The 25,211-nt window shown below is 33.6% G+C and overlaps 1 protein-coding gene and 2 long non-coding RNA genes across 11 annotated transcripts in view; 1 reads left to right on the top strand and 2 right to left on the bottom strand.

Moving 5' to 3' along the window:
- The window catches only part of LOC127832261 (serine/threonine-protein kinase TBK1-like), a 62,755-nt gene extending 45,949 nt beyond the window's left edge, over nucleotides 1–16,806 (bottom strand). For 2 of the 9 annotated variants that reach the window (XM_052357625.1, XM_052357621.1), the window contains exons 1-7: nucleotides 15,779–16,684; nucleotides 15,336–15,422; nucleotides 14,726–14,839; nucleotides 14,282–14,350; nucleotides 13,739–13,864; nucleotides 3,811–3,930; nucleotides 389–526 (exon numbers count right to left, since the gene is read on the bottom strand). In XM_052357625.1, the coding sequence (XP_052213585.1) occupies nucleotides 389–526; nucleotides 3,811–3,930; nucleotides 13,739–13,864; nucleotides 14,282–14,350; nucleotides 14,726–14,839; nucleotides 15,336–15,422; nucleotides 15,779–15,784 (660 nt within the window). In that variant the 5' untranslated portion in view covers nucleotides 15,785–16,684. Of the gene's footprint in view, nucleotides 1–388; nucleotides 527–3,810; nucleotides 3,931–5,193; nucleotides 5,222–13,738; nucleotides 13,865–14,281; nucleotides 14,351–14,725; nucleotides 14,840–15,335; nucleotides 15,423–15,778; nucleotides 16,688–16,725 lie in introns of those variants that run through there. The other 7 variants (XR_008026760.1, XM_052357623.1, XM_052357626.1 and 4 more) reach the window with 7 other exon arrangements.
- On the top strand, nucleotides 6,438–9,294 carry LOC127832323 (uncharacterized). Its single transcript, XR_008026788.1, has 3 exons — nucleotides 6,438–6,651; nucleotides 6,814–6,882; nucleotides 8,286–9,294. It is a non-coding gene; the product is annotated as an uncharacterized LOC127832323 (long non-coding RNA).
- A 7,486-nt stretch (nucleotides 16,807–24,292) lies between the features above and the next one.
- LOC127832327 (uncharacterized) overlaps nucleotides 24,293–25,211 on the bottom strand; it is a 41,984-nt gene continuing 41,065 nt past the window's right edge. The window contains exon 2 of the long non-coding RNA XR_008026796.1: nucleotides 24,293–24,967. This is a non-coding gene — a long non-coding RNA (uncharacterized LOC127832327). The remainder of the gene's footprint in view (nucleotides 24,968–25,211) is intronic.

Here is a 25,211-nt window from a genome sequence, read left to right on the forward strand (position 1 = left end):
TTTCGCCGTTTAAAACCTTCAGCAACTTACATGTAACTGTTTCTTAGATCTACGTCTTGTTGTCTGTAGCAACATGTTTTAACAGAAAACTAAGGGTACTGTGTGTGCAGAAGGCTTGATTTGTGCAAGTTATCTGGGTGGTCCACAGTGGGGGTCCAATTGGGGATGAGTCATATGTACATGTAATTTGATCTCGGTGTTGGGTTCTCGCCTTAGGATACATGCGACCAACCCATGTACACGCTTTTAAATCAGACTAAGAGGAAAGGGTTCTGTGTTTTTGAGGTCCATGAAATGCGAGATGAGGTTTTGGTATAGAGCGGCGTACACGCATAACGCGTGGGTTCCCCACCATTTGTGACGTCACATGGTATGTGGTTGTACTCACCACGCGGTCCTCCTCTATGAACGCCATGACGTTCTTGTGCTGGTTTCTTCTCAGCAGCTCAATCTCCCGAAGGCGTGCGCGCTTGTTGTGCTGCGAGTCGTCAAAGTACGCCTTCACCGCCACCAGGGAACCAGTTTCCTGTTAACGCGAAACGAGTTTTTATACAAATAAACACGCATGGATATGAGTATGGCTCATACATGACCCCAAATGTCATGTGAAATGCATGCACTTGGTTGGTATTTACACCTGACAAGTACCTTTGACATCACACCGAAATTGAGAATATTACAACAAGCCTATACCTATGAGAGTAAAGGACGCTTCTTACTGAATTTAAAGAGGGTTATAAATTAACATGTACGATAGCTAGTTGTATTTGTTCTTTCAGTACGTCAGCAAAACGGGAATATTGTGTTTTTTTACAAGTGACCTGTCCCAATATATAGGAGCAAACGGCTCGTGTGCTCCTGCTAATTTATATACCAGTCTAATTTGGTTACTGTGAAACCATTTATTTTCGTCGGCACAAAATTTCGCCCTTTTCATAAAAATGACAATTTCGTCCGCTCTTAAATTCGTCCATTTCTGGTTTTGAAAAAAACACACAAAAACGTCCGATTTGTTTGTAATACATGTAATACGCGGTTGCGAAAAAATCGTGCTGGGGAAAGAGAGGTGACACTTGGTAGTCACTTGCAGGAGGTGGGCCTTGTTTGGCATATGCCAATTAACAAGTCTGTTATTTTAGGTGATAGTAACTGTCCCTTATTATTTTATGTAATTGACACGTTCTTTGTTATGATTAGCGGATAAGTGCGACTGAATGATCGTTAACGAGTGTTTTAAACAACGAAGCCAACTGCCAATTGCAGTTAAACGCAAACAACCAAACACAAATCAAGATGTTCTTTATTAATTTGTAACAAAGCGCAGAATATATTTCAGTCAGGTGTTGATCACACATCGTCATATTTTAATTGCGTTTAATAGTGTTGTCTTCAATCCGGATTCGCCGCGTGTAGGCTGTATAATCTGCAACACCCCAGAAAAACACAATACACACAATGGGTAATAAAGTTGTTAACAATTAGCGCTTATCAACACTATTATACCTAAACGAAGTCGACGCATTCGATACAGCCTTATTGCATTCGCGTTTTACAGGAAATGTCAGTTGTCAGTACACTGTATAATGAACACCCCTTTGTGTCAAAACCGGATTTAACTTGAGTGTGAATAGTCGACTGTTTCATGTTCTTTGTATCAATACCATCTGTGTATCTTTATTATAAGTATACCAGTCAACAAACAAGGTGAGCGCTTCCGCATATGGGTATTCGGACGTTCAAAAAATTGACCTACGGTTTAGCGTTCACGCCGTCGAACGCATTAAGCAATATAACTCGTTTTTTTTCACTATTTCTTTGTTTGCAAAAAATACTAGTGGCTTATAACTTACCTTGCAATCTTTTTTTCTCGCATTTTGCGAGTGTGCGAGTGTTAATTTCGAGCCCTGTGTATATGCGTGGATTACGCTGGATTTAAATGCCTCATGCCTACGGTAATTCAGTCTTATTTGTTTCAAATATGGGACATGATTGTTCGTTAGGATCTTGAATTCGTCCATCGGTCGAAGGACGAAAAAGGCGAAAATTAATGTCGGACGAATAATAATGGTTTCACAGTATATGACTCGTATACGTTATGAAATGCATTTATTGCATGAAAAATCTATGTTTTTTATTGCTTGTGTGATTTTCAGACAGTATTTTCTGGTACAACTTTGAAACAGACACTCTTTCAATATATTCACAATATATTCAGAAACGAACTCGTACAAGTAAGTAAAGTGATTGGTAAAATGCTTCTATATCGATTAATTGTCAGTCACCTTAAAGCGAGATTATACGATTTTTATATGTGTTGAATTTTAATATATTGATACAAATATGTTATAATAACACACAATATGCAAGAAAAATGATACATTTAAGACGAATTTCATAAAATGAAGCAAATACAAATTAGCGCCCCGAGCCGATTGTGACGAAGATAATTCGCACATATTTTCCTATAATAACCGATGCATTCGTTTTTTTAGTAAGTGTTCGTGTGTCGTATGAATCGATATCGCTGCAGGAATTTCAAATGAACCGTTAAACTAAATTTAGATTCACATCGTACATGCATGATATACATGCTGGCGAATTCGGCTGTACAGCCTTTTTCGATTTCAGAATTAAATATCTGGCTTATTTAGCATTTTTCGACACATGTTCTTCTTAACTTTTATTTTAGTTTATATTGAAATATATGCATAATATTTTTTTACACATTTTATATTAAGTAATAAATATCTGACAAGATTGTATATACCCGCTTTAAGTATGATTAGGGAAAGTCGAAGTAAAAATGACGGAAAGGCATTTGTGAATGGTGTTTAATTGATGATGGATATTTTAACTTGGTTTCGTGAAAGTGTGACAATTAGACACCTTATGCAACACGACGAGTGGTAGATTATACATACACTTCCTTTATAGTATCAGTAGGATGGCCAATATCTATGTTCAGGTGCTTACTTGTAGTTCCGTTTACATGGTGATTAGAAATAAAACAGGGTTTATCCGCACGTTTAAAACGTACTCTACTGGTTTTCGGTGACATAATATTATACATGAACGATCCGCCAACTCTGGATTTTTTTAATAAGGTAGATCTAACTGTTATATTGAGATTAATCAACTAGATAGTATGCAAGACATATAAGGTATAATCAATAATTCGTAAATATTTTTCTGAAGCTGACTATAATCAGACCGAGTTCATTAACGGGTCACAGATGAATTATGTATTCTAACTACATGAGGGTTCGAGTTCGACAACCTGTCATTGACATTAGGTTTACCAAGTGTGCTATAAAGTATAGATCCGGCCAAACGGCCTTGTAATCAAGTTGAATGATATTCCGAAATTTAATGTTGGAATTTAATGGTATAATCCAATATTATTGAAAATGGTATCAGTTCGAGTTTCAGGTCGTAGAATCGAACGTCTAAAGTAAAAACTTTCGACATATTTTTCATTATAATAACAAGGTAACCATGGATATGTTAAGGCACGCGAGCAAACGTGAACACTGTCTATTCTTTTCCTGGTAAGAATCCGTACTCAATTTCAACCTATCCCAAAAACTATGACGTCATTTAGTGTGATGATGCCACTCAGAATAGCAATGAAATACATAAACAATTTAATTAAGTAAAATGTGAAGTTAAAGGCACACACATGCGACAAGATCTGTAAAAAGCGCGCACAACACTTAAATAAAGCTTTTATTATTATTATTATTATTATTATTATTATTATTATTAATTTTATTATTATATGTTAATTCTCTACGATAACATTGTTCTCACCCTCGATCGTGCAAGAAAGACTGCTGCGGTGGCCCCTTTGCCCAGACAGTCGGCTTGATTGAAGACAAAACGACTGGTTTGCTGTAAGGGGCCAGTCTTATCATGACTGGCAATTTGCATCTGAAATAAGTTTTACATATATACCGGTACTTAAATACGTCAATAAATGTTTAAATAACGTACTTACAGAGCTCACATAGGGACGGAGATGGGGAAATTTATAATATATAGAGCGTGCAAGATAGCGTTTGAGGGAACATGTGATGCCTTGAGAGAATGAGCGGAAACACTGACTGCCCAATATTAAAGCCACACAACTTATTTGGCATAGTAAATTTAAGTACATGTATAAATAAGAAATATATTTTATCTATGCCAATTAGAATATATCTGGTGGTAACAAGGTAGAAATCCGTATTTTTTGCTCTTTAAAACTTAAAAATCATCGCGTTTGTCGAAATGGACGTATACGTCTAGAATTTCTACTTTCGGTTTTGAAAGCGGTACCTATTGAAAAATAAAAAAATACTTGCTAACTTGGCTAAAGATTTAATTTTTATCTATGCTAATTAGAATATATCAGGTGGTCACAAGATAGAAATCCGTCTTCTTTGCGCTTTTAAACTAAAAAATAATCGCGTTTTACGAAATGGGCGTATGGAAATCGTACTTTCGGTTTTAAAAGCGTTACCGTTTGAAAAATAATAAATTACTTGCTTACTAGGCTAGATATTTAATTTGACCTGTGCCATTTAGAATACATCTGGTGGTTACAATGTAGAAATCCGTCCTTTTTGCGCTTTGAAACCTAAAATTAATCGCGTTTGTCGAAATGGACGTATACGTATAGAAATCCTGCATTCGGTTTTAAAAGCGGTACCGTTTGAAAATTATAAATTACTTGCTAACTAGGCTATAGATTTAATTACAATTTTGCACACTTTCAAATTGCATCTATATGTATTGATTAACATGTATTTCATTTCGAGGTGTGTGGCTTTAAGAAGAACCTTGGGTAAACTACCCTTCAACTACGTGTCCTGCTAAGGAAAATGAACTATCATGGAAACAGGTACAAAAACCTCTTTGTGCAGGCGCACACTCGTCGAACACAAGATTCGCACTTGACTGATTACCAAGAAAAGACGCTGGATCGTAATCTTCACTATCTTGATTCAAGATATCGGTGTTAGTTTAACGCAAGGAGCTATCCATACTTGTAATAAGACGTGAACAAAATCTAAAATAAAACACTTTGAATTCACGTTAGTAAAGCTAATCAAACAACTACAGAAGTGTATTGGTATCACACATGTAGCACGTGTCCTCAGTTATAAGAGGAAATGTCAAAATAACAAGTGCACGTTGAAATGGCAAACATACCCAATCACAAATGAACCTTTATGCTAGCCTGAAAATATATAAGAAAATGTTTTCATGGTAAAAATGCATCTAATAACCGTTAAAATAATATTTCTAAGAAGCGTGCTAGCTGTGCGTATTATAACACAGCATACATCGAAGAAGAATAGCAGTTTTAATGTACCTTATCTAACATAAATAATGTGTGGCTATGTTCATAATATAATTTAAACAAAGTTTCAACACATGTTCAATTACCGGTACTAAAACTGTGTATCGATACTGTCATAAAGCTATGTGTGTCAATTGCATATTTGGTTAAAGTATGAAACTATTTTCTTACATAATGGCATTTTGTTCATCACGGTAATAATACATCAAACCCATAGTAACATTTACAAAATTACCCGGAGCGACAAACTGAATATGTTTGAACATAAACATATTAGATAATACATGTATCGGAGCTGGGCCAAAGACCAATCAAGCGAACCACGCGGCACATTTAGGCAAAAAAAAGCAAATAGTTTTTACAAGAAAATCACTAACATAGTAGGCTATATAAGCTTAACTTTTTTGTCATTAACTTTTGTAACGATATCCAATTTAATAAAACATAAAATGAAATACAGAAATCCTCATAATCTATATATTTCATGACAAAAAAAGACAAAACGAATCACGAAACGACCATATACGACTTTAATATGTAATATAGTATATACTAATATGGACTAGTACACTTACTAGATTTGAAACCTTTATCTGCCGAGGACTTTTTGATCGTATAAATTAAAACATGAAGCAGAATTTACGTTATGATTGTATACCTCTTCGCTTTAAAGGGACTGTCCAATGGATTATGGTTTGAACAAAACATAAAATTATTGTTTTAGATATTAAAAACGATTATCGCCTTGGATTTAAGGATATAAAAGCTCAAAGCAGACAAAAGGAAGTATAACACAAACCAACACATAAGCCCAAGCGGCTGGGAATTCCATATTATATTTCAAAAACGCCGCTCGACGTTTTTGACCTAAAAATAAATGTAGCTGAAAAATCAGCTGACAAGTCACGTGGTACATGGTACCGTCATTTATTTTTTGCATAGAAATTACATTATTTCTAAAGAAAGAGCTTTAGCTTGTTGAGCAAATAATTAATTTTCATTGAATATTTTTGATCAACCAATAAAATATACTTCATATTTAAATCAATATTTTTATTGGAAAATCACTTTTCACAAATACGAATATGCGGTCGAAAACTGAAAGCGATCAGAATACAAGATGGTTCAGACATAAACAAGTGCTAGCGCTAAGAAAAGACAAAAAAAACAACAAGAGATGCAAGGTACAGATGTAATAAAAGGGAAAGGATACTAGACATTGGTATTCAGTGTGATCGATGGAGAAGAGTTAAAGAAGCTACTGGGATTGAAAAGGACGAGAAAATGATGGAATTATTGATCGCTGCGTAAGTCTTCTTCATTTTCAGTTTGTATGTCATAGCAACTTTTCTATAAATTCCCGTAATTATTTTGCCCAATTAATGAACACGTTTTGACTTAAACACACACACAAACCCTTTAAGTATAAAAGATTTGTTTTAGAAATGTAATATGCTTTTAAATTTCAGAACTACTTCTGCACTAGAGAGCTTCAACAATCATCTTTTGATGTATGCTCCAAAGCGAAATGCTTTCAGGTAAATAAAACGTTCTATGTTTTAAGTGTTTCTTTTTTATTTCATGAGCACATGCTCATTGAACAAAGGAATTTATGAGAATTTACATTTTAATAATGTAAAAACGATGTACCCTTTGTGACAAGTCTCGTAATAAACTGCCTGAATGACTAAAATATGAATATTTTTAGCTGTTTTCGGAGAAAACCTGAGGTATTGTCATGGCCAGCTGGTCGTTGTCGTGTCGTCCGCCTACTTAGTGCTAAAACTTTGACATTTTGCTCTACAATCAAAGTGCTTCCACCTACAACTTTGAAACTTCATATGTAGATGCACCTTGATGAGTTCTACATGCCACACCCATTTTTGGGTCACTAGGTTAATGTCACTGACTGTGGCCTCTAAAAAAAAAAAATCTGACAAGCTTTCGAAGCCGAGCATGGCACCCATTATGCGGTGCTCTTGTTTCATCATGTGATAGTAAAATTATTTGTGAACAGGATTTTTGTATTTGTTCACAGGATGTTTAAACAACTAGTAGTAAATCAAGAAATGAATTCTGATTATGAATATTTCAAGTCATTGGTGTTGAATTAGTTCATATTTAGTGTAACATCATCAAAGTCCTAAAGGCAGATTTTCACACGAGTTGCGTGATATTTTCTGAGTTTCATTTCTAAAATTATTTTTTTTCAGCTATGCTGTTTATAGATGCATGTGTCAGTTAGCAGCAATAGATTATTCAAAACACTTGAATCGTCCTGTTTTGTTGGACAAAGAAGGAAATTAGATGTATTTATATTATTGTTTTTGCCCTGTATGTTGGTTTGTTTGTTTTTTTGCGTCAAACTTAAACATTTTGCCATAACTTTTGCAATATTGAAGATAGTAACTTCATATTTGGCATGCATGTGTATCTCATGGAGCTGCACATTTTGAGTGGTGAAAAGTCAAGGTCAAGATCATTCTTCAAGGTCAAAGGTAAAGAAAAAAAATTCAAGAGTAGTAATAAGCTTTAAAGAGCTCATCTGAACCTGTCAAATGATAAAAAAAATAAAAGTGGCGCAGTAGGGGAGATAGTTTTTGTCAGAAACACATTTCCTGTTTTTATTAAATTTTGAATTGTAAGGATCAATTTATAGATTTATGTTTACTTATTGAAAGTTTTATTTATTAACAATTCAACTGAATTTACAAACATGATGTATTTAAGCTCAAATTTGACACATTCATGTGATATGAAAAATAAGTATACATTTTGCAAACAATGCTCCTGGCATAAAATAACTACTGTAGTATGCACTGAATCAGTAAATTTATATTATGGCATATATATTGTCTATAGATCTTAATTCTCGGTTTTGATTTAGCAATTGTCATTTCATTTTTCCAAACATCATGTCAGTTATAAAACAATCTTTCAGGGGAAAGAGTGCACTCAAAAGCTGCTGGTAATTGGAGCATTAGACCTATGAAAAAACCCAAGGAGTATACATACATAACGGGTTTGATCACTGAAGTTACAAATGAATTCACCATAGGCAAGAAAAGAAAAAGTGGCAAATGTGAACAGCTGTCTGAAGACCCCGAAAGAATTAGCTCAACTATAGCCCCTGTCCACCTACATCGATACTTAGTGATCAGCATGTCTCTAGATTGAGAAAAGCGAAAAAAATGAATTGTTGCACAAGACGTGTTTGATATTCATTTGAAGTTGACGCAGAAGTTATCTTTGTTAGATAACTATTAAGTTTCACATCTTTAGTGTTAATATAATTTTAGAAGTGTTTTGAAAATGTACAATCTTACATTATGTTATAAATAATGAATGCTCTTGGTTGTACAATGCAATGACATTTTTCAGGAAGATTTAATATTGAATTTAGCATAAAATATTTTTTTATGTCCCCCACTATGGTAGTGGGGGACATATTGTTTTTTGCCCTGTCTGTTGATTGGTCTGTTGGTTGGTTGGTTGGTTGGTCTGTTGGTTGGTTTGCACCAACTTTAACATTTTGCAATAACTTTTGCTATATTGAAGATAGCAACTTCATATTTGGCATGCATGTGTATCTCATGAAGCTGCACATTTTGAGTGGTGAAAGGTCAAGGTCATCCTTCAAGGTCAGAGGTCAAATATATGTGGCCAAAATCGCTCATTTTATGAATACTTTTGCAATATTGAAGATAGCAACTTCATATTTGGCATGCATGTTTATCTTATGGAGCTGCACATTTTGAGTGGTGAAAGGTCAAGGTCATCCTTCAAGGTCAGAGGTCAAATATATGTGGCCCAAATCGCTAGTTTTATGAATACTTTTGCAATATTGAAGATAGCAACTTGATATTTGGCATGCATGTGTATCTCATGGAGCTGCACATTTTGAGTGGTGAGTGGTGAAAGGTCAAGGTCATTCTTCAAGGTCAAATGTATGGGTCAAAATTGCTCATGTAATGTCACTTCTGCAATATTGAAGCTAGCAATTTTATATTTGAAATGCATGTGTATCTCAATGAGCTGCACATTTTGAGTGGTGAAGGGTAAAGGTCAAGGTCATCCTTCAAGGTCAAACGTCATAATAGGCGGACATTGTGTTTCACAAACACATCTTGTTTATTTTTAATATATTTTTTGCGTTTTTTATCCATACATTTTTACACACATAAAGAACACAATTTTTCTTACAAAAAGTTTCGTTTTTTATTTGATTATTGATATGTGTTTTTCATTGTCTTCTTTATAGCCTGTATTTAATAAACCATTGTAGTCAATGTCTCTAAGCCTCTTATAATTGACCTCGAGAGTAGTTTCTTCTTTAATTATCGATACTATGAATGTGATAGTGTATCCAGACATGCCTCAGTGTTCTATTTACACATTAACATTTAATACTTTTTAATGACCATACTCATTTGAAAGGCAAATCACCTAAATAATTAAATGCCAGCATCATACACTCGAACCAACTCCTGTCACATTTCTATATGTATGTATTGAGTTCGATCCATTTTCTGACACCAGATGAATATAATACAAAATTTGTAAAAAAAATCAAACTTCCATGCATGGGCCAACAAGTTCTTATCACACTGAATAAAATACCTCAATTGTATATCAATTTAATAGATATGAAAGACTCGGCCGAGCTAAAATGTAGACGGTCTGCACAGGTTACTACATAAAGAAAGCACACAAGATACAAAACATGGTTGAACAATAATAAGATACTATTTTTCAAATTTTCAACAGCAACTTGTTGCTTTTTTATTGATTTCAAAATGTTTAATCATGCATTAGCATATGTCATAGTTTGAAAAGTATTTTAAGAAACCTAATCTAACAAAATATCAAGTGTGAAACAAAATGACTCGAAATAAGAATAAACAAGGGCTGTTTGTAAAACTTTCATGCCCCCCATATGGGCTGTCAGTTGTAGTGGCAGCCATTGTGTGAATACGTTTTTTGTCACTGACCTTGACCTAGTGACCTGAATAGCAATAGGGGTCATCAGCCAGTCATTATCAATGTACCTATGAAGTTTCATGATCCTAGGCGTCAGCTCTTGAGTTATCATCCGGAAACCATTTCACTGGTTCTAGTCACCTTGACCTTTGACCAAGTGACCTGAAAATCAATAGGGGTCATCTGCGAGTCATGATCAATGTACCTATGAAGTTTTATGATCCTAGGCGTAAGCGTTCTTGAGTTATCATCCAAAAACCATTCAGTGGACGGACGGACCGACATGAGCAAAATAACATACCCCCTCTTCTTCGAAGGGGGGCATAATAAAAAAAATCAAAATGCAAACTTAAAATTGAATACAAGCAAAAGATATAAAAAATCAGAATACAAACAGGTAATACACTATTGACTGTTTTTTTATGAACGGTCTTTTCAAGCAAACGTTACCATTTTCGAACTCATCCAAAATATCATTGAGACCAATCTTTTGACCAAATTTCATGAAGATTGGACAATAAATGTGGCCTGTAGAGTTTTAACAAGGCAAATGTAGACGCTGCACGATGGACAAAAGGCGATCACAAAAGCTCACCATGAGCACATTGTGCTCATGTGAGCTAAAAAGTGTAAAAATCAAACTATTAAGTTCAAACAAGAAAATAAAATAAGTATACAAGAAATGAATTTTGATATTCAATTAGTTTATTTACATAGTATTCTTAAGAAATATGTCATTGCTTCTTTTATTTCTTTCATCTTACAATCCAGAGTACTCATGGCATTTCATTCAAATGACACCAAAGTAAGCATACAAATGTAAAAACTGCTGTGCAAGTTTTAATAATAAACTAGCACATTTCACACAAATTGGTATTTCAAAACAAAATGCATAGAACTGAAAAATTCAAATGATTAAGCATAATTCAAATGATTTGCATAAATATAAATGTTTCAAAAAGGAGCCAGAACAAAAAATAATCAAAACTAAGAAAGTTCTATGTCTGATAAATGAAAAAGAATAGCAACTAGGCTGTTTGTAAAACATGCATGCCCCCCATATGGGCTGTCAGTTGTAGTTGCATCCATTATGTGAATACGTTTTTTGTCACTATGACCTTGACCTTTGTCAAAGGCTTTGACATAGTCAGGGACTACCCTACGGGCGACTATGAGCGATAATTTCGCTCTTACGCCCGTGATTTCGCCCTACGAGCCCAGAAAAGCGAAGATAAAGTCGCCGTATTTTTTGAGTAAACAAGACCAGAAAAGCGAAAATCAAACCGCCCGATTATTTTTGCTAAGGCGTGCTACCGCCCGCAGGCGATAAGCAAGTTTATTGTTTGTTGTTTATCTAACGGTGACACGATTTACCCCCCGCACGGATCGTTAATTGACCGTGACAAAGCAGTCCCATTAATATTGGTTGCTATAACAACACACTCGTGCCTCTTCGCGCGTGCCGCAAGTTGTCTACTAATTACGTGATAATTGATTTACCATCCGATAATTGCAGGTTTTTGGCAGACAGCACGGTTAAAGAAAGTCGGCAAAAATAATTCAAGAACAACAAACTTGATCAAAGGTCTATAAATTGCGTAGATCCACTATAAAGTCCAGCGAGTTTTGTCAGTTTGTTAATCCACCGAAAATTACGAGTAACACCCATCTTATATAAACTGGAATCACAGTTCATTTTTTATACTATAAGTCATAATACTACACATAATTATTGAGAAAACACATTTCCTCGATTAGATATAAATTATCCGAGTATAATTAAATTGCTATGTCATGACCATCAACATTGCAAATGGCGGACGAATTGTAACATTACACCCGCGTTTAATTCAAAGCTGGCGATTCACATTACAAGTAATGGTGATTCAATAATGGAGAAAGCATTAACTGGATTTAACAAACATTTGATAAGGTTTGTTAAACCAGATAGCAACAAGGAAAATTTAGATTATTAAAGTTAACAGGTAAGACATTCTTAAGTGAACATATTTCGGACATGTAAAGTATTCGGATAAACAGTAATAGATATACATGTACTAGATGTTCCATGCATTAATATTGTGTTTTGTTACAAAAGCAGTCATAGGGATGGTGATAATATAATGATGATAAATATGTGATGCAAAGGTGCTACTTGTACAAATTATTAAATACTTAAATGTGTTAAATGACTTAAATGTGTTATGATGAAGAAGATTTTAGTGAGAATTTATTGTTTTTGCAAATAAACATAGTATAATGATAGAAATAATAAAAGTTATAAAATAAACACGCTTTGTTTTTGATATTGTTTGCACAAACGTCTCCCTGATTTTCCAAACTTCTCCCTGTTTCAGAACAAAGGAGAAGTCACTTCTCCCTATTTTTAAGGCCTAGGATAGTCCCTGCATAGTGACCTGAAAATTAATATGGGTCATCTGTCAGTCATGATCAATGTTCCCATGAAGTTTCATGATCCTAGGCCTTATTATTCTTGAGTTATCATCAGGAAACCATTTTACTATTTCCAGTCACTGTGAGCTTGACCTAGTGACCTGAAAATCAATAAGGGTCATCTGACAGTCATTATCAATGTACCTATGAAGTTGCATGATCCTAGGCGTAAGCATCCTAGAGATATCATCCGGAAACCATTTTATTGTTTCGAGTCACTGCGACCTTGACCTAGTGACCTGAAAATCTAAAGAGGTCATCTGCCAGTCATGATCAATATACCTATTAAGTTTCAAGATCCTAGGCATTAACTGATCTTGAGAGATTGGATATTAATAACTAGTGCATAACTGTCACTGAAATTCAATTATAAAATCCTCAGGGTAAAAATATGACCACATGAAATAAACTTATGATTATTTCAGAATTTACCCCCAATTAAGTATTGACTTGATATCAAAATTAAAAAAAAACAGCACTAAATGATATTTAAGCAAATTCTAGTGAGTCGGTGCAAAAAAGCTTTGTTTTTGACAATGTTTAAATAAAAATCTACATTGCCACAGAAAATTTTAGGGAAGTGAACACAACAATAACTTGCAGTTTTTTTGTGAAAAAATAAGTCTCCCTCACAAAGTTCTTCATGAGAAAAATGGCCAGTTTTCTATTAGAGTCTCAAACAAACTAGGTGTTAGGAGCAGAATTTATGGTGAACAAATAACTATTAGGCATATAACATTATTGGAAATGACTTCAGTGATACTGAAATTATACTTTATACAGTGCTACCTTTCCAAAGTAGCCCTTACTTGAGGGCAAGAATGGGGGAGACATAATGATCAACTGATTGCTTAATTATGTATTGTTATTATTCCAATCTACATGCATGCTTATTAATCTGTTAAAAGCTTTAAACTAGAATTCTTCTGTCTATATTTTCAACAAACACGAAAACCAAACCTTAGATTTTCGTTCTTGTTCTTTTCTATTTTCAAGAATTCTTTCTTGTTCTTCATGGTCATAACAGCGCCCTTTCACTTTCTTACTTCCTCTTTTCCTTCCCTTTCGTTTGGTTCTTAAATCATCCTAAAAAAGATTTAACATGACATGTTTGAAAAAAATACATGATTAAATTTCAATAAGCATGTCCAAACATATACAAAGATGTAAGGTGTTCATTTCAGGTATGTTGTTGTTTCAAGTTTATCTTACGAGTAACTTCATATCATATGGACTGCATAGAATGTGTTTTCATATAATACTGTAAATGAATGAACGGACAAACGAAGGAGCGAAAAAAATGAAAGATGCATTTTAAACAGCACTGACACTTATGATTATGCATGAACTGACTTTTTAGGATTTAAAACAGCCATACCACTCTATTGATTATTCAACACGAAACATTTTCAGTACTATGCATATATGTTTCTCTAAAACACAGAGAGGAAACAGTAAAATTATGATTTTATAAATAATTGTAATTCAAATAATTTAAGTTACCTCTCTCTCACTGAGTGGTTCTCCTTCAGACTCATCAGAACTTGAAGGAACAAAAGCCAGTACAGGTTCCTAAATATAAATAAACATCCAGGAGTTACATATTGCAATGCAACAAATATAAATAGCCAAGTAATAAGATAAAAATAAATAACACCTCATCAGAAAAAGATGTAGAAGTTTGGACTTCCAACTTCATCAGCTAGTGAAAGTTTGTTACAAGTTTGTATTTCCAAGAAAACCTTATAAAGATATGAAGTATAATTAGTGCAAATATTCTGCTGTGATCATTTATAAAAGTGTTATGTTGAAATAAACAAAAAATTATTCTAAGCACCCACTTAGTTCCATGTGAATCACTTAAAAGATGAGGTTAAATGTTAGAATGAGAAGTATAAAATATAACTCACTAACTGCACTTAATCATCAAATAAAAGCAAGTCTTACATCGTCACACGTGCTATGGTGTTCGAGTGTCCCCTTAGTTGTTGTTGCTAATGTATCAACTTTCTGGATCTTTCTGGCAGGACGTTTTCCTTTACCCTTCTGAAGACTTGAATCCTGAGTGTAACAAATAAAACATCATGCATTTGATAAAAACCAAGTAATGCAGAAAATCTAATAAATAATAGCAAAAAGAGTAACCCTAAAATGACAAAAACATGATGTCAATGTCATGACCTAATCACATGAGCTATAGTGCATTTCTTGATTTAATACATGTTATTTGCAACCACAGCCTACATCCACAGATTTCGGACCTAAATATTGTGAAGAAAAGCAAAAAGTCCTACTATACTAAGCCAAGGTTGCTGTTCAACTCTCAGGCCTTTACAATAATAGTTCTAACTTGTAAATCATAATGGGTTATAGTCAAACCTGCATTTATCAACACAGAGCGGACAAGGGTGATATTATTATTTCTTCTTAGTTCGGCTGGACACAAATAGATATACATAATTCACTATACCCCTCCGGTTGACCAGGTGGGAGAATATATCAAATAACTGGCATATAATTAAAATGTGTACACACAACAGCATTAAAATGAACTCACTGAATCTGTGTCCTGAAAATACAACACCATTCTCTTAGCTGGCTGTCTCACGCGTTTACTTCTTCTCATCTCTCCCACTGTTTTGGCCTAAATAAAAAAACATAAACACAAATACACCGACTTATTTGTGCTTTAGGATCTGGGTACGAATTTACTGTGGAAGAATCCACTGGCTTCTATTAGCAAAATTTAAAAGTTAATGAAAAACGTACATTGCAAAATAAACTACACAAAATTCGAAAGTCAAAACGAGAAAATCATAAAATCAAAATACGTTAAATTGATTCTCATGTTCATGCATGTTCATGTTCACCCGAGTATTCTAGCGTGGACGAACCGGCTTTCGAACCCCTTAATATTAGATGCAATAAAATAATAGTTTTTATTACAATTACAACGAAATAAACAATACCTCCAAAAATATAATGTTTGCTACTACATACCTGCATAAATTTACGTATGTATATCCCAATTCATACCTTTGAAATATGCTAGGTAGTTTCCACCACCCTGTCACAAAAAATCCAATATGGCCGCCTCTTAAGAGCACCAGCTTTCGAACCATGTACACAATTACAGTATAGTTCATAACTTTTGGTCCAAAACAATAAAACTTGAAACAGTTAATAACTTTAAACATTTAACTACTTAAACTGATCATGTTTATACTGATTTTATCGTCTAATTTGTAAACCAGCGACATTTAGCATCGAATTGCAAGGTAAAGACCAACAATTCGCTACCATTCAACGGCAGATAAACTCATCTTGTTGAATTAAATAAAATCAGATCGGAATCTTAATAAATTATATAATAGCCTTCTAAATTCAGTAAACTAATCCATTGGACAGTCCCTTTAATCCACACTAGGAGCTCGAATGCCTAGATCTCATTTTTAAACGAGTTTCGTTTATTTTGTTCGGATTAAAAAACGGAAATGAAATATGGCAAAAACGGTGTAAAAAGGGTTAATGCAACTCTGACATTTGGTATCCAGAAAGATAAGTTAGATGAATTAAATTTATACCATTTCCAACGCGGCAATGCGGTCTTGACAAGAGCGAGTGGAAGCTTCACGAATTACTGAGATCCCCTTTATAGAACATTAATTTATTTCACAAACTTGAAATGTCATATAAGCAATAACTAATCATTATTAAGTATGTATTATGTCACGTGTGCATGTAAAATAATTGAGAATTTTGGTACCCAATTCGTGTAACTTTACGAAATCCCCGTTAAAAATCGCGTTTCTGTGTGTGTCAGAAACAAGTGAAAACCATTTTGTTATTATTTTAATAAAGACGTATCGATAAATGCTATTGTAAAAGAGTTATTATTACTGATATTAGTTAACCAATAAATGCGGTAACTTCGGGTAAGTCGGTACCTGCGCGAGCGTCTGATATTGGTAGCCTTATTAATTTATAATAGCCTGACCGTATTCCATTTCGTACAACGCTAATTTTATATCAGACAATGTCCAAACCAGAGACGTAGATAACAGAGATAAGCAGCTCGCCAAATATCGGCAAATTCTCGCACGTCGCGGGTTTCGGCAAGATAAGCGCTCAACTGTTTGTCGGTTGCCACGGTAGTTAACACGCTTATCAACATTTCTGAAACACGCTTTCGCGTTTCAGTCTGTGCGATTTGAAACAAATAAACTGTTATGTATTATTAAAATAAGAATGTATGCGGTATTATCACAGAATTGTAATGTGTCAATTAAAATAAATCACATGCCGCATTGTTGTATTTAGCGATTTAAATCGCCTCCAGTTTGAAAAAAAACCTGATTACCGGTATCTAAAAATGGCCTTTGAAATACGATAAATTCAAATAAAGAAGCGATCAGAATCTTACGACACACAATAATAATTGGTTGTTTTAATTAGATTTTTTTTTTAATTTTAATTGCAGTGTTTTAATTTGATGAATCCGAATGCCATTTACTTGTAGTAAAATTTTAATTAAGCTCTGAACAAATTTGTCTTCTTATTGAGAGCATCTATTCTTGGTCTGCTCTAATCGACTGTTTGTGTTCATTGTTCTCTTTAATTACCGCTTAATTCAATGCACGATTTTACCAATTATAACATTACCACATTGAGTATATGTATAGAAATCTTCAGACCCGTATACTCTGCCATTCTCCGATATTAACACCATGTCTTAGACGGATTTTGTGTCAAGGGATGACCGGGATCTAAATCTGGATTTACTTCTAGGTATACCGATTATGATGAACATTGTGGTAGTGAATTTGTTCAGGACATTACTCAGTCAGTTGTGTATGAGTGCCCAGATTGCAAAAGTTAATGAAAAGAACATATTATGGATTCTGTGTGTTGTAAAAAAGCATCATTTTAACTTGAAATTTATGTCCTCTCATGTACATTATGATTAAGTGTGTCCCGGTTTCTACAGAGGAGCCTATGCAACCATTTATGTGATACAGTCTCTTCATAAACCTCTGTAACTAGTAACAATTTTGTCTGTGCAATAAAAGAATGCATGAACATAGTTTTTACAGTTAAATGATATTTCATCAAAACTTCATAATTCATGAACAAATATCAATACACCTGGCATAACAAAAATTAAGCAATTTATAAATCATAACACATATTAAGCAAGTTGTTGATATTACAAATAACATATTGGAAGAAAACGGCTAATATTCTGCAGTTATGCAGGCAACAAACATGTTAGCATAAGAGCCATTATCGTATGAGGCAGGGTATTAATGTTTCAGAAAAAAAATCATAATCACATAAGAATTTTTCATCATTTAAATTGTACTATAAATCTGACTAAGAGTGTTGACATGTTTTTACCATAGCCATATAAGGAACAATGCTCCGCTGCCTGGTCATGTTTTTAAACCGACCGGAACCATTTTCAAACTTGTCCGAGATATCATTGGGACACATTGTTTCACCAATTTTCATGAAGACGGGACAATAAATGTGGCCTCTAGGGTTTTAAAAAGGTTTTTTAATAGCCATATATAGCCATATAAAGAAAAATGCCCCACCCCCTGGTGCCAATGTTTGATCTGAATGTAAACAGAGCATTTCCAGGTCTCTTGCGTGCATATGGACAATATATTGCTTTGGATCACTTCCTTAAGTATGTAACACTCAACCCTGATAGGCAAAGTGATCTCAACTTGGCAGACTCCAACGGCAGCTGAGCCTGGTTCGGTTGTTGACGATGACAAACCACACTTAGTTGGCTTGCTTTGTCTTCATACAATGCGATGTTGAGAGAAGTACCGTCCTCAGTTCTCAGTTATGGATTCATCCTCATCGAGCAGGAGACGATCGACAAGTGCTGTTCGGGATGATTCATCAAGTAAATGTCGAGATCGCTTTTGCACCCCATCACTTAGTCGCTCCCTCCTGGGCCTGGCCAAACTGAAAATACCAATGAGCATGGCAGATGAGCATCAAATCATATGATACTTATTATATGCTATTCTAAATTTACATGAAAAATATAAATGCCTCATGAAATTTATTCAGAAGGCATATAAACATGCATTTTATAATGTTTCCTCTTGATAAATTCATGAATACATTCATTGTCATATTTCAGCAAATGAACACAGAAAGACAATAAACAATCAATCCACCATTTACACCACATAATACCTGGTAATAAGTCAAAAAATTGGTCTTATTACCAGGTATTGTGTGGTATTAAATATTACCTGAGCTAAGACACCTTATTTAATTACCTTACTATATTATAAATTGATCAACAAGAACCATTAGGATTAATATTAAATTCTTATATTAATAATCACACGACTAAATTTATAAATTAAATCATATATTAAATGATTAATTAATTAAAACCTTACTCAACTTATAAAACATAAGCACTTTTTAATTATGCACATTCATCAACGGTTTAAATTACACAAAATAAACAAACTATTATTTATACTAATTTACACAAAGTTATATTGCGAATGAGTATGATGTCTAATTATACATGATTATTATAAAAAGTTGATTAAATTTGGGAGGGCTAATGATATGATCCATAAAACATGCTGTCACCATATCTGGCACCATACTGTCTCTGCCATAATAAATTTGAGATCTACTGATAATGCATATTTCACCCATATAGCCATACACTAGATGACTGAATTGGCAGTTCTGTATGGATTGGAATATTACATAACATAAGTAACTGTGTCAATTTGACATCTGCCTTGAAAGGTTTTTATGGATATTTGGGAAAGCTAAGAAAGGAATAAAGGAATCCCTAACTGTGTGCACTTACATTCGATCAAGATAATTTAATTACAGAGATATGCCAAGTTTTATTGTTTTTGAAATCAATAATAATGAGGCATTTAACCATATTCATATTATAATTAAATTTCTTAATTGTAATTAACATCCACATGTTGAAATTGAGCTTTAATTCTATTCAATAATAGCCTTAAACTTTGTCAACTGTCATCAGAATGCTTGAAATCAAAATTTTCCCATAATCTTTCTCCTCGAATTGCCAGCATGAGTCCATTTCTTTGTAACAAATTTATTTTTTATTCCATTTTGAAAAATTTCAATCATATTGGGATATAATTATGTTAAAATAAAAAGCAAGTTTTACAGTCTTTAAGCATGGTTGCAGAAAATCAAAAAGGCTGAATGAAAATGACTGAAAAACTGGGTCAAATAAAAAGTGCACAATTCCATTATTAAAAAGAATATCAAAATGAAAATATGGGCAACCATAAAACTAAATCTGCACTGAAAAATAATTTAAGTTTATGTTACAGGCCATTATGTGTTAAGTTTAAGTGATTACAACTATGAAGGAGTTGAATGGAAATTTTTTATGGATTAAAACATGCATCTGCAAAATGGGGTGTATAAAATATGGTGTAACTTTCTTAAGCAAAGGAATATCACTTTCAAACTGTGGAGCTAAATAAAGAACAATCAGCACTGTAGAAAAATATTAGTTTTTATATGAAGCAATGCATCCTTTTTTAGCTTTGGTCGCTCAAAATATATAGGTTTTTTTTGCGGAAAATCGAAACGGCTGTATGCAAATATCTGAAAAACAGGATAAATTTCATTTTTAAAAGAATGTCAAAATGAAAATTTGGGCAGACATAAAACTCAATTGGCATTCATAAATGATACCATATTTAATGCGATCCATAGTTTATATTTGACGTTTTGGTCGCTGCAACTATGAAGAGTTTGGATTGAAACAATTTTTGGCTTAAAGAAGTCACCTGCAAAGTGGGGTAAATAAAATATGTTGTAATTTTCTTATGCAAAAGAATATCACACTGAAAATGTAGGACTATATAATTTACCATTAGCATTCTTTGAAAATATAAGTAATGATATGATGAAATGAACCCTTTGTTAACTTTGGTCACTCAAAATTTGCAGGTTTTTTGCGGAAAATCAAAACGAATGAATGCAAATATCTGAAAAACAGGACAAATTAAAACTTGGATAAATTTCATTATTGAAAGGAATATCAAAATCAAAATATGGGCAGCCTTAAAACTCAGTATGCACTTCAAAATGATACCATTGATGGTATGATCCATAGAACATGTTGTCAGTTTTAGTCGCTAAAACTATGAAGAGCTTGGATTGAAACAATTTTTGGCTTTTAGCATGCACCGAAAAAATTGGGAATATGAAATTTGGTGTCAATAGCTTATGCAAAGGCATATCACAATGAAAATATGTGACTTAATAAATTACAAGTAGCACTTAAAAAAAATTAAGTTATGATATGATGCAATGCTTCCTTTTTTAGCTTTGGTTATGCAAAATATGCAAGGTTTTTGCGGAAAATCCAAACGACTGAATGCAAATACCTGAAAAACAGGACAAATGAAAACTTGGATAATTTCATTATTTAAAGGAATATCAAAATGAAAATAAGGGCAGCCTTAAAACTCAGTCTGCACTTTAAAATGATACCATTGATGACATGATCCATAGTACATGTTGTCAGTTTTAGTCGCTAGAACTCTGAGGAGTTTGGATAGAAACAACTTTTGGCTTAAAGCGTGCACCCCCAAAATGTGGAAAATAAAATCTGGCATAAATTTCTTATGCACAGGAATTTCAGAATGAAAATAAGGGACTTAATAAATTACAATTAGCACTTTAAAAAAATATAAGTCATGATATGATGCAATGCACCCTTTTTTAGCTTTGGTCACGCAAAATATGAAAGGTTTTTGCGGAAAATCAAAACGACTTAATGCAAATACCTGAAAATCAGGACAAATTAAAACGTGGATAATTTCATTATTAAAAGGAATATCAAAATGAAAATAAGGGCAGCCTTAAAACTCAGTCTGCACTTTAAAATGATACCATTGATGATATGATCCATAGAAAACGCTGTCAGTTTTAGTCGTTAAAACTATGAAGAGTTTTGATTAAAATAATTTTTGACTTATCGCATGCACCAACAAAATGGGGAAAATTTAATTTGGTGTCAATTTCTTATTCAAAGGCATATCACAATGAAAATATGTGACTTAATAAATTACAATTAGCACTTAAAAAAAATATAAGTTATGATATGATGCAATGCACCCTTTTTTAGCTTTGGTCACGCAAAATATGCAAGGTTTTTGCGGAAAATCAAAACGACTGAATGCAAATACCTGAAAAACAGGACAAATTAAAACTTGGATTATTTCATTATTGAAAGGAATATCAAAATGAAAATAAGGGCAGCCTTAAAACTCAGTCTGCACTTTAAAATGATACCATTGATGATATGATCCATAGAACACGTTGTCAGTTTTAGTCGTTAAAACTATGAAGAGTTTGGATTAAAATAATATTTGGCTTATCGCATGCACCAACAAAATGGGGAATATTTAATTTGGTGTCAATTTCGTATTCAAAGGCATATCACAATGAAAATATGTGACTTTATAAATTACAATTAGCACTTAAAAAAAATATAAGTTATGATATGATGCAATGCACCCTTTTTTAGCTTTGGTCACTGGAAATATGCATGTTTTTTATGGAAAACCAAAATGGCTGAAAGCAAGTATGTGAAAAATAGGGTAAAATTAAAACTTGCACAACTTCATTATTTAATGGAATATCACACTGAAAATATGGGCAGACATAAAACCCAATCAGCACTTTAAAATGAAACCATATATGATGTGATCCGTAGTTTATATTCGAAGTTTTATTCGCTAAAACTATGAGGAGTTTAAATAGAAAATCAAATGCATCGACAAAATGGGGTAAATAAAATCTGGTGATATTTTATTATCTAACAGAATATCACTATAAAAAGGTGTGAATTCATTAAACCGAATCAGTACTTTAATACAAAAATCAAATTTAATAATATTTAGGTCATATTTTCTTAGATAAATGCGTCACAAGTTAACTGCAATTGGAGCAAAACGTGTGTTTACCGAGAATAGCGTAAAAATGCAGTAATGTTCGTCACGATTCTTACCGTAACCTCCAATGATGTCCCTTGTTTACTGAACTGGTCTGGTGAAAACATTATCCAGCAATTTAAAAATAACATATTCAGTCAAAGTCAACAAAGAACTCGCTCTAAATTCGCTCTTTAGTTAGTAGCTTTTACCCGCTTTGCAAACAAAATGGCGTCGTCTATATTTTTCTTCAAGTCTCGCGAAATCCCGTAACGGGTGAGAACTCGGCACGCTTTATTATATAAAATGTTTGACCTTCCAGTCTCTGTTATCTACGTCTCTGTCCAAACTTACTGTGTTGTTTTGCGCTTTAAATTATAGTGATTGATAAATGTCGCATAAGCAATGTTTAATATGATTAAAATCACTTTTATACGCAATAACATGTGGGATTGAGGTACCCACCCGGCGTCAGAAAGCGCGAAAAACTTCACCGAATTCCCAGTTATAAGCGCTATTTCGTGTCAAATACACTGGAAGGGGGAATGTTTCGGTAATAATTTTGTTAATAACACGGGTAAATACCGGTGAAGTGTTAATTTATTGCAAATACCACCATTTTACGTAATAACGGGTTCGATTTCGGTAAGCGCGCAAGCGTTTGAGAGCGTGTTTAATGTACCGATTTACCCGTTATAAATAGCTGATGTTCTCTTTAATCGTATATTTTTTGCATTTGCAGACTTACTAAATGGCATCAACCCCTTTACAAGTGTAATATGGTGTTAAACAAGTCCATAAAATCATCCTGAATATCGCGTAAATCTATATGCAGTCTATAGGCAAAGAAGCCATTTTGGTGTTAGCTTGTCTAGGTTTTCTTCCCACTGAGCCACGTGATTAAGTGGGCGGAGCGATCACTGATAAGGCGTCATGTCAATTAAGTGGGCGGAGCGATCACTGATAAGGCGTCATGTCAATTACCGGATGCGTTGACGAGTAACAATACCATTTGTTTCTAAGGGTTTCAATTGCCATTGTATATCGCACGTATGTGCATGTAACAAAGACCGGTCTTTTTATTAATCAAAAACGTGTCCCTGCTGTGTGAAAAATATAGGCATTATCAACGCCTGTCAATTGCTTACAATTTAAAATTGTTTTTTATCATCCGAGACAATGAAGGTTCGCATGCCATTATATTATACTTTTGAACATGATATCCATGGTAGTACTGAAAGTCTTCGTGATTTCGTGTTCAATTATTTAAAAAAAAACAGCAGTCAGAATTTGAAGACAAGGCAATTCAGAAAGGTCGCTTATCTTTTATTTTTCAATATAAATCAGTATATCACTGACACATACACGTTAGTACATGCATGATGGTTTTATTTAATTTTAAGAGTACATGTATGTGTAACAATAATTCTTTTTAAAAACTCAATAGCACGTGAAAAAGTCACATTTGTGAACAAGATTTTGCACAAGTAACTATTTGCAATGTGAAATAGAACTTAATAATAAGACTAACAATTTTCTCTTTATTATTTCAACAACAAAAGACTGAGGTTCCTCCTGACATGGTGATGCAGTAGATTTATTCAAAGCCTACAGCAATACACAAAAAGCTTATTAAAATTAAATACCAAATGATCTTGTTTAAACAAGTTTGGAAAATTTATAATGAGTTCTGGGAACACATTTTTTAATTAACATGATCAAAGATCCAACATTCACTTTTGAGTTAGGTAGAGATATTCACTGCTGGAATGTGTTTATTTGTGGAAAAAAATGATAAGTTTAATTCAATCAATTGAATATTTAAAACTAATTCAGATTGAATTTTCCTTTGTCGTCGGTCGTCGGCAAGCCTGAAGGTTTGTGATGTTTGTTGTCGCCACTGCTTTATCTAGTAGACATGAATTTATTATCATCTTAGTGCTGGGATGGTCAAGGTACGTCTCAGGAAAAGACAGAAATCAAATTTCGGCGTTGAATCAGTTTCAGTATCCTTGGCACAGCTGTGATCACCCATGTATGTCAGCACTATTTAAGGTCCACAATGTTTTGCAAGCATTATCAGTTCTTAATGTGGAAATGACCTGGGTTGGTAGCGCACGTTTCGCTGGCGTCATGACATTTTCCTTTGCGGGTTCAAACTTTCCGTCTTCAGAGCAATAGACCTCTTTTGCTTCTTTTAAGCGCACTGAAAATATAAAACAATATGAATTTAAAACAGAAGTATGAAAATATAAGTTTATAAATTAAGGCAAACTGACAGCTCTTGAAGCAACAGATAAATATGCTAACAATTATTCACAGGGTTGTTTGTCTTTTCATTTGTCTTTCCTGAGTGCTCAAGTAATCAATTATTTTATAGATAAAACAACTTTTACTGTTAAAGACAATTATATCACACGAGTATTTGCTGCTTATCAAACAAATTCAGG

The sequence above is a fragment of the Dreissena polymorpha genome, chromosome 5 (assembly GCF_020536995.1).
Source record: "Dreissena polymorpha isolate Duluth1 chromosome 5, UMN_Dpol_1.0, whole genome shotgun sequence".
Taxonomy (NCBI): domain Eukaryota; kingdom Metazoa; phylum Mollusca; class Bivalvia; order Myida; family Dreissenidae; genus Dreissena; species Dreissena polymorpha.